The following is a 12,133-nucleotide window of genomic DNA, read 5'->3' as shown; positions in this document are numbered from 1 at the left end:
TCAGCATTTACAAACAATGTATCCTTGGTTATATTGCTTTATCTCCTTGAGCCTCATTTACACTGTAAAATGTAATTATGGCCTCACAGGACTTTGAAAAATGATGTCAAATTATGAGAACAGGACCTAATGCACAGCATGCATTGAATAATTGGAGGTTTTGATTATCATGATTAATTGGATAAATAAGGGCAGTTTGAAAGACTGAAGACCTTATTGACAAGTGGGAGTAACTTTGACAAGTTTATTCAAAGTTAAGAAGTGAGAAAATTAGGATAAAGTGTTTTTACATCAAGAAGACATTTTCAAAAATAAAAATATAAAATGTTGAAATAATTCGAAATAGTATCAAAATCTGATATATAACTTTTAAAGATTGCGATCAAGAGGGATTTGAACATTTTTCAGACTAGAGTATTAGAAAGTTCATCAAAATGGATGTCAAAGGTGGTAGGGCATTTTGAGGAAAGAAAGACTAGTAGCCTGGTGCTGAAGCCATTAAAGAAGCTGTAGAAATGTCCCATTATCCGGAAGTAATAATGAGGCTGAGGCCAGGATTACCCACAACCTAGAATCATGTTTCTCCAAGGGCTAAGGACCTCCCACAGTCTTCTTACAAAAGTTTTAGATTCCATCATTCTACCCCATATCAAGTGAATCAGAATCTCTGGGGCTGATTTCCAGAGACCTGAATTTTTAACACGCTCCCCCAAGAAATACTTTTGCATGCGAAAAATGATACTTCAGCTAAAGTTTGGAAACGACACTTCTAGAAAGATATCTAAGTTGCACTGAGAACTCTGCTTGCTGTGATATTGGTGAAGGGATGAGGAACATGAAAACAGAAAGCAGGGCAACTAGTATGGTCTATAGAGAGACAAGGAAGCAGACAAACAAACAAACAAAACTCATGTACCCTGCTCTGCTATCAAGGCGTACAGCATCAGAGGGGAAGAAAGTCAATCCCGCCTAAGGCAAAGTTCTGAGATTTTTTTCTTTTCTCTAGAATAAAATGATAGATGACAAGCAAAGAAAAAAATGGAGTACTGAGAATATATTATGAATTGTCTTACTCATTGGCTCACACACCAAAATTTTAAAAGTAGTTAAGTTTAAGCAGAATTCGATGGACAGAGGAGCCTGACGGGCTACAGCCCATGGGGTTGCAGAGTCAGACACAATTGAGTGACTGACACCGAATATTGTATGAGATCACATTTAATTGAGCATCTAGGACATTTTAGCTGCTAAATCTTAGAATCTTTCTCATTTTTACTCATGCTTTCTGTAATGTAAGGAGTACTTCAGTGATGGACAACTCTGTTATACTGCTTGACATCAGGCTTCCTCCGAACAGGTAGATAGCAGGAAAACTATCAGGTGCCTAAAATGAATCATTTAATACTAGAGTTATAGCTGAAGGATCACTAGTGCAAACATAAGTTTGTCTGAGGTTTTTTTTGCAGTTTTTTGGTTGTTTTCATTTGTTGAAGTTTCTTTCTAGCAACTAATCCCATTCATTAAAAGAGACTTTCTGCCTCGTAAAGCAAGAATTCAGTTCAGTTACTGACTTATGTCACATCACACAATCTCCAGTATAGCTTTCACTCACAACATAATACAAAGCAATGTAAGTGCTAAACTTAAAAAAGCCAAAAAGAGCTAAAAGATGATTGATTATGCCAATTTATAGCAGCTTTGCAAAGGAAACTTGATATGGGAAAGAAGAGGAATGGAAATTGAATGTTCCTTCATCTTCCATGATAAAGTTGCATTCACTCTTAATTTTGAACATTTCTTAAGATAATAGATGAGAGACTGGAAAAGATGAGGAAATAGAGAAGCAGAATAAGGAAAGACAAGTACATTGGAGTACTTGTGTGGTTATTTCCTCCTCTGCACCATCTCTGATTTTTGTGTTTATCAATATAATAACACTTACTACTTGGTGCTGTCTTTATCAATTTACAGGTCTGTCTACTAACTGGTATTAGTATATATGTTCACTAAAGACAGCTTCTTTGTCTATCCAGCTTTATCTATAGTTGCATTTATTTGTAATACCTATTTGTATATCACTTGAAAACAAATTGATAGTTTAATGCCTACTATTTGTCAGGCATGCTACTAGGTATTTTAATATGAATTAGCTCATATAATTGTAATTGTGTACATGTAAGGTGCTTTGAGCACAGTAACTGTCACATGGACAACCTTCAAAAATGTTAGTTAAAAACTAATCATCATTATTTATGTTCATATCTTTCTGGAGTATGTATTGCACTTACCATTTTATAACTGAAGAAAATGAGGCAATCAAATTAAACTGGCTTGAACCAGGTTACACATAGTTCTCTCTAACTTAGTACCTTACTCACTTTCACTATCTCTCCCTCTTTTTTCCTCCCTCTGTTCTTCTCTCCCATCCCATACTAGAGGGAAAAGAAATTATGGATAATATTATCTTTGAAAACTTTTCACCTTGACAATGCCACTGTACAGTTTTGCTATGTCCTGTGCATTAGTACTGTCCCTACATGTGGTAGTGGAGGAATATAATTTACAATCCCATTCCCGCCCCTTGGTGATACATGGCATGGACTTCTCCTACGATCTTTGTAAACCACTTACAAGTTGGCTTTCCACATACAACTTTTGAAAAACTTCCAATTTAATTGTTTTGTGTCAACATTTTTAAGTCTTTAGAAATTTTAGAGCTATGTTTTTCTGATTTCATCATTAAACCTACTTTTTACCTGCTTAGTCTGTAATATATCTATAAAGATATTCCCAAAGAAGTTATAATTTTCTAGAGCTATCACTTTCAACATAATCAGAAGAACCCTATTTTTTTTTCTCATTTTTAACCTTGTTTTGACATTGACTAGATATACTTTGGTCAATAGTGTATTAACACTTTGAAATTGTGAAATTTCTCACTTTGAAATTGATTAGGTTTAATAAATAAAAATAGTCAAAAGTCTATTCCATGCAAAAGCAGTTGCAATATTAAGAGGAATTAAAAAAAGGGGGAAAGAGAAAAATAATGAAAGCATTTTCTGAGTTGTATCTTCCTGCTTCTTTTCTTCCTGAAAAGTTCCTCTGGGCCCAGCTGCAGTCCACCGTACTCATCCAACAAATGAAATATCTCCCCTAAATCTACTTTTTCAGAACTATAAATAATTATGGAATTTAGCTGTTATAAAATGAATAGCTCCAGAAACAATACAGGCTGATCTTGCCTAAAAAGAGTGAAATTCTCTATCAGGGCGCTAAGTAGAGTATTGAGGGAGGAAGGTGAAAGTGAAGTTGCTCAATCGTGTCCGACTCTTTGCGACCCCATGGACTGTCACCCACCAGGCTCCTACATCCATAGGATTTTCCAGGCAAGAATACTGGAGTCAGTTGCCATTTCCTTCTCCAGGAGATCTTCCGACCCAGGGATTGAACCTGGGTCTCCTGCATTGTAGGCAGATGCTTTACCATCTGAGCCACCAGGGAAGTCTTATTGAGGGAGGAAATTACATCTTAATAAAATTGAGTGAAAGATTATTTGGTATGTTTGGTGAGTGCATTGTGTTAATTAACAATGAAACAGAAAATAAACAACAAACAAACAAAAAGGTGTGAAACTGAAAAGCAGAGAATTCACACTGTCCCAAGACTGTTTACCTCTCTGTATCTTTTCTTGCTTGTCTACATAAAAGTTAGTGGGGTTTCCTGGTGGCTCAGATGGTAAAGAATCTGCTCACAATGCAGGAGGCCCGGATTCGATCTCTGAGTCAGGAAAATCCCCTGGAGAAGGGAATGGCAACCCACTCCAGTATTCTTGCCTGGAGAATTTCATGGACAGACAAGCCTGGTGGGCTACAGTCCATGGGGTTGCAAAGAGTTGGACAAGACTGAACACACAGAGTCGGACACGACTGAAGCAACACTACTACTACTAAGTAAAATTAGTTATGAATAATAGTTTTACAGGAATATTGTGTAAAAACTTTCAAGCAGCTTGATCTCAAACTCTCATTCACTCTCTCCCTCTCTGCCTCTTTCTCTTTACCTTAGTACCTCACTCAGTTTTACTGGCTCTCCCCATTTTATCCTCCTTCCGATCTTCCCTCCCATCCCATGCTGCCTTCATCTTCCCTTTTTACTTTCCTATCCCTCTTCTCAAATGCAAAGTAAAATAATAAAAAGGTTAAAATAATTAATACCAATAGTTTCATTACTCTAGTAAAAATAATTATTATAGCAGCTAGTACTTACAAAAGTCTTAAAAGATCTAACTCATTTAAACCTCAAAATAACCCTATGAGGTAAGAATTCTTATTATATCAATTTTATTTTCCTTAGCAATACTTTCATTTCAGTTCAGTTGCTCAGTCATGTCCAACCCTTTACGACCCCATGGACTTCAGCATGCCAGGCTTCCCTGTCCATCACAAACTCCCAGAGATTGCTCAAACTAATGTCCATCGAGGTGGTGATGCCATACAACCATCTCATCCTCTGTCATCCCCTTCTCCTCCAGCCTTCAATCTTTCCCAGCATCAGGGTCTTTTCCAAGGAGTCACTTCTTCCCATTAGGTGGCCAAAGTATTGGAGCTTCAGCTTCAGCATCAGTCCTTCCAATGGATATTCAGGGTTGATTTCCTTTAGGATTGACTGGTTTGATCTCCTTGCTGTCCAAGGCATTCTCAAGAGTCTTCACTGACACCACAGTTCAAAAGCATCAATTCTTCGGTGCTCAGATTTCTTTATGGTCCAGCTCTCCCATCCATATATGACTACTGGAAAAACCGTAGCTTTGATTATACAGACCTTTGTTGGCAAAGTAATGGCTCTGCTTTTTAATATGCTGTTTTGGTTGGTCATAACTTCTTCCAAGGAGCAAGTGTCTTTTAATTTTATGGCTGCAGTGACCATCTGTAGTGATTTTGGAGCCCAAGAAAATAAAGTCTGTCACTGTTTTCTTTGATTCCTCATCTATTTGCCCTGAAGTAATGGGACCAGATGCCATGATCTTTGTTTTTGAATCTTGAATTTTAAGACAGCTTTCTCACTTTCCTCTTTCACTTTCATCAAGAGGCCCTTTAGTTCTTCTTTGCTTTCTGCCATAAGTGTGCTGTCATCTGCATATCTGAGGTTATTGATATTTCTCCCAGCAATCTTGATTCCAGCTTGTGCTTCACCTAACCCAGCATTTCACATGATGTACTCTGCATATAAGTTAAATGAGCAGGGTGACAATGTACAGCCTTGATGTAATCATTTCCCATTTTGGCACTAGCTCATTGTTCCATGTCTGGTTCTAACTGTTTCTTCTTGACCTACGTACAGATTTCTCAGGAGGCATGTAAGGTGTTGTGGTATTCCCATCTCTTGAAAAATTTTCCACAGTTTGATGTGATCCACACATTCAAAGGCTTTGGCACAGTCAATAAAGCAGAAGTAGATGTTTTTCTGGAACTCTTGCTTTTTCTGTGATCCAACAGATGTTGACAATTTGATCTCTTGTTCCTCTGCCTTTTCTAAATCCAGCTTGAACATATGGAAGTTCACTGTTGATGTACTGTTGAAGCTTTGCTTGGAGAATTTTGAGCATTACTTTGCTAGCATGTGAGAAGAGTGCAATTGTGCAGTAGTTTGAACATTCTTTGGCCTTGCCTTTCTTTGGGACTGGAATGAAAACTGACCTTTTCCAGTCCTGGGGCCACTGCTACGTTTTCCAAATTTGCTGGCATACTGAATGCAGCACTTTCACAGCATCATCTTTTAGGATATGAAATAGCTCAGCTGGAATTCCGTCAACTCCACTAGCTTTGTTTGTAGTGATGCTTCCTAAGGCCCACTTGACTTTGCATTCCAGGATGTCTGGCCCTAGGTGAGTGATCACACCATCATGGTTATCTGGTTCATGAAGATCTTTTTTGTACAGTTCTTCTGTGTATTCTTGCCACCTCTTCTTAATATCTTCTGCTTCTGTTAGGCCCATACCATTCTGTCCTTTATTTTGTCTTTGATATCATTTAGTTTCAGGAATACAATAATATGTCAAAAACTCTTTGCAACCTCATGGACTTACAGAGTCCATGGAATTCTCTAGGCCAGAATCCTGGAGTGTGTAGCCATTCCCTTCTCCAGAGGATCTTCCCAATCCAGGGATCGAACCCAGGTCTCCCGCATTGCAGGCAGATTCTTTACCAGCTGAACCACTAAGGAATCCCAACAATACTGGAGTGGGTAGGCTATCCCTTCTCCAGCAGATCTTCCCCACCCAGGAATCAAACCAGGATATCCTGCATTGCAGCCAGATTCTTTACCAGTGGAGCTACCAGAGAATCTCCAACTCTTCTTTATCTACCACCATATCTCAATAATTTTTTAATGTATGAATGAATGAATGAATGAATATGCTTCATAGTGTTAGTTTGCAAACTTGATCTGGGAGATACTGGAGAAATACGTTTCTGTATATTTCTTGGGTATACATCCTGGGAATAGGTCTTATTGATGATTTTTCTGTTTTTATTGGGTTTTTTTTTTGCAGGGCAGGTATCAACGCATCCATTAAAAACTACACAAGAAGTTACAACCAGCCATTTGAAACCTAAATGATCAGTTTTGGAAACTAGATGGGCCATAACAAAATTTGGCCTTCTTTCTACCTTCTTCGCCTTTACCTACATTTCAGCCAATGAATTAAGTTAAGAAACGTATCTACCTTTCTGGAGATTTTGCCTTTGCCAAGTGTTCAAATGTTAAATTTTAATAAGTTTCCATTTGTGATCATGTCACATATTTCCTTGAAAGGAGTCATGAGAAGAAGTTTAATTGGATCACAAAACTGCATACTTTTCAGGATAAAAGATAAAGGCCAAGGAAAGAGTCCATTATGTTACAAGAAATAAAGTAACCTTTGGCCACAAAACAGCCATTTTTAATGATTAAGGAAAGAATTTACTATTAGACATATATTCATGATAGTGACTTCATTTTAATTAGGAACTTCATTCATGCCCCAGCAAGCACTGTGAACTCATTAGGATATGTTAAGTTACAGTATGGCATGGCAGGTGATGAAAAATATAAAGGAAAATTAAAAAATAAATTGAGCTTAGAATATTAGAATATGTAAGTGATATTCATTTGGCAGTGATTTTGACATATACAGTTCCTTTAGAAGAAGCAGAAGAAGAGAAAAAGAAATATCTATCCCAGGAATGATTGCTTTAAAATCTTGAATATTTTAATTGCATGTGTCAAAACAGAAATATTTGACTATAAGCAAATGGGAAGTAAGAATTAGAATTCAAATATAGCCCAAAAGTTACTCTCATTAAAAAAATTACATTCCATTCATTAAAGTTTAGATTAAAATTTTACTATTAAAATTGCACTTGACTGCCACTGTGGGAGTCTAATTTCTGCTTATTCATTTTGTTGGCATTAACAGAAGCTGCATGAGTTCAAGGAGAATAGAATTCAAGAGGAAAACAAAAGTAAGAGACTACAGCTCAGCACTTATGAATGGTCAAGTCTAGTATAAGATTTAATAAGTTAAAGAATGATTATTAAATAAAAAGTCTCTAATATAATTCATGTTTTTAGGCTTATGTAAATAGATATTCATTTGGTATTTTTTAAAAATAAAACACTGGATGTTAGCACTTTACTTTTCTGTTTATTCAGTATGTACTTGCAGAAGGCAATGGCAACCCACTCCAGTACTCTTGCCTGGAAAATCCTATGGACAGAGGAGCCTGGTAGGCTGCAGTCCATGGGGTCCTGAAGTGTTGGACACAACTGAGAGACTTCACTTTCACTTTTCACTTTCATGCATTGGGGAAGGAAATGGCAACCCACTCCAGTGTTCTTGCCTGGAGAATCCCAGAGATGGGGGAGCCTGGTGGACTGCCATCTATGGGGTCGCATAGAGTCAGACACGACTGAAGCGACTTAGCAGCAGCAGCAGCAGCAGTATATACTTCCTTTGCAAAGCTGCTTGGAACATTAGAGATCAGGATTAATGCTAAGGTCAGCTGCAGGGTTCTATCTAGTATGCATATTCCCAAGATTGATGCACTTAAATGATCTGGGAATTAGTGAGTAGTTTCTATCAAATACATTGTTGAAAACAACCTGAAACGAGCATTAATAACAGAGGTGCAGCACACAGTTGATGTTCAGTAGATGCCGTGCCAGACTGATTGAATATATTATCAAAGCTAGATCATGGAAAAAGAAAGCAATTGAGTCTGTCTTCTCAGTGAAATGATTTTCAGCACAACCTTTTTTCCTTTGGATTTGTTGTTCTTTTCATCTCTCCAGTGTTAATATCTTCCCCATAATAATGATGCTGCTGGACTTGCATCACAAAACCATGATAGTTTGCACTGTGAATCACTGATAGTTGCTCTGAATCGCTGATAGGTGCTAGGTGTTACAACAGGGAACTTAGCCAAAGTAGGGAAATTTTACAGGTTGTCAAATGTGAGAGGTCAAAATTGGTTTGAAAACCATGCTAAAATTTTCTCAAGATTTAGACTACAAAAGGAAAGTCATATATTCACAGTAAACTTGCTAAAAATCAATATAATATTTAATAACATATCATGTACCAAATACTGTAGTAAGTACTTAATCTCATTTTCTTCACAATGCAGTGTCATCTGAATCATTTTAATAATTTTGTAACTGAAGAAAACGAGGCTTGAGGAGGTTAAATAACTTGCTCAAATTGGAGGGGAAAAAAATACTACTTAAAAAAGCAGAAACAGGATTTCACTCCTGGTGTATACACAAGGCCCATGATTTAAGTACTTACACTGCTGAAATGACTTTTTCCACTTTTAAAACATCAAAACGTGGTAGGTATTGCTGCATAATATTAGATATACACACTGACAACTAATTTACTCTAGGGTTTATTACTCCAGAGGAGCTCTCAAGTTCTATCTTCTTTCAGCATTTGCCGTATAATCCATTATAGTTAGCTCACAAGAAAGTACTTTCACCCATTCTCTCTTAGGCTGAAGGTTTTATATAGTTCTTTACATTTAACAGAAGGCTTCCCTCTCCTGCCCCACTCCAATGCTCTGCGTCCTGTGTTGTATACTTATTGTGTGTTTCCTTTGATGGATGATGACAGGACCAAGGAAGAAAAGCCAAAGCAGTTCAGAGCAATCTTCAATTGCTACTTACAGTTTTCTTTTCCTTTTTATTATGGACACTGAAAGTGAACATGTTAGTCTCTCAGTCCTGTCTGACTCTTTGAGACCCCATAGACTGTAGCCCCCCATGCTCCTCTGTCCATGGAATTCTCCAAGCAAAAAATACTGGAGCCATTCATTCCCTTCTCCAGGCGATCTTCCCCACTCAGGGATCGAACCCAGGTCTCCTGCATTGCAGGCAGATTTTTACCATCTGAGCCTTCAGGGAAGCCCATTATGGGCACTAATTTCCTGTAGATTTTAAGAGAAAAATCCAATCTACCTAGCTTTAAAAGCTAGTTCAGCTCTTCAGAAAACTGGTGCTATTTGAAATTAAAACTATAGAGAAGATGTCTGTGAATGCATTTCCAAGTCTGGGCTACTGAGTGCACTTTGTTTAGTATTACCTATCAATGAAATATCTCCAAGACATCTATAATACAATTAACTTTGAGAATTTAGATGTCTGGCTCAGCCTAAGGCTATGTATTTCCAAGAACCAAATTATTTCATAAAGTTTCCATTCATACTATGAAACAGCTGTATCATTTACAATTAGGCTCATTTGGGTAGACAATTTAAATAGTAGTGTTTTCATGAGATTTTTTTTTTTTTTTTTGCATTGTTCATTGAGGTAGGGGAAAGTGCAATTAGAAGCAAGTTAAATTCTTAACTATTTTTCATGAAATCCTGGGCTCCTTGCTATACTAACAATTAGTAAAAATGACTTGGAATTTATTGTACTTCTATGTGTGGCATTCCAAAGTGAGTTGAGGTATGTTTCTCAATATGAGTAAATGTGTCTATGGACTTGGCTACTGAGAAGTTCAATGTGGAAAGCAAGAAGGCTAAGGGGGTGGGAAAATTCTGGAATATTGTCATGTCTCTGAAAACAAACCACTGGATTTGCCATTGCTAATTAAAGCATTTTACTGAGATCCTTCAAATTCCCTAGAATTAGTGGCTTCTCTTTGTAGCAGCACTCTGGAGAATAGCACCTTTTCTTTTTCTGTTTTAAAATTTCAATAGCTTTCGAAGTTTTTAACTGGGTGCCTTGATAATAATGTTCTGAATTCATAGTACCTTTCAAGTGTAAGTACTTTACGAATGATAATAGAAGGCTTATTCACCAAAGACTTGGCTATCTCACTAAAGCTGCTGGAGATTTAAATGGCAGGAGGCAGCCTGAAATTAACCTGGGAGGCCAAAGAGGTGATCTCATATCTACTGAAAAAATGTCCTGGCGGTAACAGTGACCTCAAGAGGTCAAGAATTTTAGCTTTACATTTTTTTCAAAAGCTACCTATGGCTCTCTAGGGCCCTCCTGGGGCAATGGTCTTTGTTCAGACAAAGTCAAGGATTTCATTAATTGAATCAGTAACACTACTTCTCTTCTCACCTGGGACTGTATCATTGTACCCTATCAGAGTTTAGACCTTCTTTATCTGTGAAATCTGACCCAGTCAGAGTATAAGAAAATTTTCCTTCAGGCAGAATTTGTAATACATTGGGACTCTATTCCTGTCGCCAGAATCTTATCAAATGCTACTTTTTTTTTTTTCTTTTTGGAGAGAATTTCTTGAATTTCTCCATAAGTATTATATAAGGTGTTGATTGTGAGAGAAATGAGTTTCCTTTCAAATATCTGTGTTTTCTACTTATACACAAATTTTAATTCATCAGGGTGCCCTGAAAAGTTCAAATTATACATAGAACATATACCTTGTATGAGAATCATTAATTTAAACTTGATCTCTCAAACTTTTAATATTATTTCTCATGATTTTAATTGTTCTTCAGCTAGTTGTTATTTGGTCACTAAGTCATGTCCGACTCTTTGCGACCCCATGGACTGTAGCCCACTAGGGTCCTCTGTCCGTGGCAATAATACTGGAGTGGTTGCCATTACCTTCTCTAGGGGATCTTCCCATCCCAGGGATTGAATTCACATCTGCTGCATTGGCAGGTGGATCCTTTACTGCTGAACCACTGGGGAAGCCCCTGTTCATCTAGAGGTATAAGCAAAATTATTTTTTCTAGGTACATAAGAATCCTATAAAAGACATATTTCTGAATTTGTAGTAACAAGATTCCTATTATAATGTTTCAAATGAGAAAACGATAAACTAAAAGCTGAAATTTTTAATCATCTGTAAATTTTTTTTTTTAGTTCTGATGATGCCTTCAGTAAAGTCAATTTAAATTACCGCACAGAAAATGGTCTGTCTCTACTTCATTTATGTTGCATTTGTGGAGGTGAGTGCTTGGAACTCAATACTCTGTAAACTAGTTATATGTATACATGGTCAGTGACTTGAGCTGCTTAATAGTCTACAAGAGAATTCTATTCATACTCAGTTTTTTCTTTTGCTTTGCTTCAGGTGAAGAAGTAACTAACTTCTAGATAGATATTCCAATTGATTTAGCTCTGAATTTAAGTTTTATTGTGTTCCTACCTTGAATCAGGTATGCTTGGGAATTTTTTTAAAGGCATTTTTTCAGTTTCAGGCATGCTAGTCAGGGATTAGGTTAAATTCAGATGCATTTAAAGCATCCCCCAAAACATCATCAAGCAATTGCTTCACAATCTGCAGTAAGATATATAAAAGGTAATAAATGCCAAAGACAAAATTCCAAAGTGAAAATAGGTCAAAGTGAAGACTAAATGAAATTTGGTTCATAACTTGTTCTGTTCCATTCATTAATGTATCCCAAGCATCTAGGATGGTGCCTGGCATATAGTAGGTACTGAATAAATTAACTGAATTGGTAAATGAATACTTTTTCTGTTAATCCAAGCTAGTATGCTTTGGACTCAGTTTTTAAAAGAACACTAATGTATGAATATTGACTCTTAATATATCCCATCACCACTCCCCAAACAATGTGTCTTCCCAAATTTAAACACACCTTTCCAACCT

The 12,133-nt window shown here is 36.9% G+C and overlaps 1 protein-coding gene across 1 annotated transcript in view; it reads left to right on the top strand.

The window, feature by feature from the left end:
* TNNI3K (TNNI3 interacting kinase) overlaps nt 1-12,133 on the top strand; it is a 340,280-nt gene that overhangs the window by 28,213 nt on the left and 299,934 nt on the right. Inside the window, exon 5 of the mRNA XM_081490211.1 lies at nt 11,383-11,468. Within this exon, the coding sequence (XP_081346337.1) occupies nt 11,383-11,468 (86 nt within the window). The remainder of the gene's footprint in view (nt 1-11,382; nt 11,469-12,133) is intronic.

Source organism: Giraffa tippelskirchi, chromosome 5 (assembly GCF_054371585.1).
Source record: "Giraffa tippelskirchi isolate mGirTip1 chromosome 5, T2T-mGirTip1v1.2.pri, whole genome shotgun sequence".
Lineage (NCBI taxonomy): Eukaryota > Metazoa > Chordata > Mammalia > Artiodactyla > Giraffidae > Giraffa > Giraffa tippelskirchi.
This window is presented reverse-complemented; position numbering and strand designations above follow the sequence as displayed.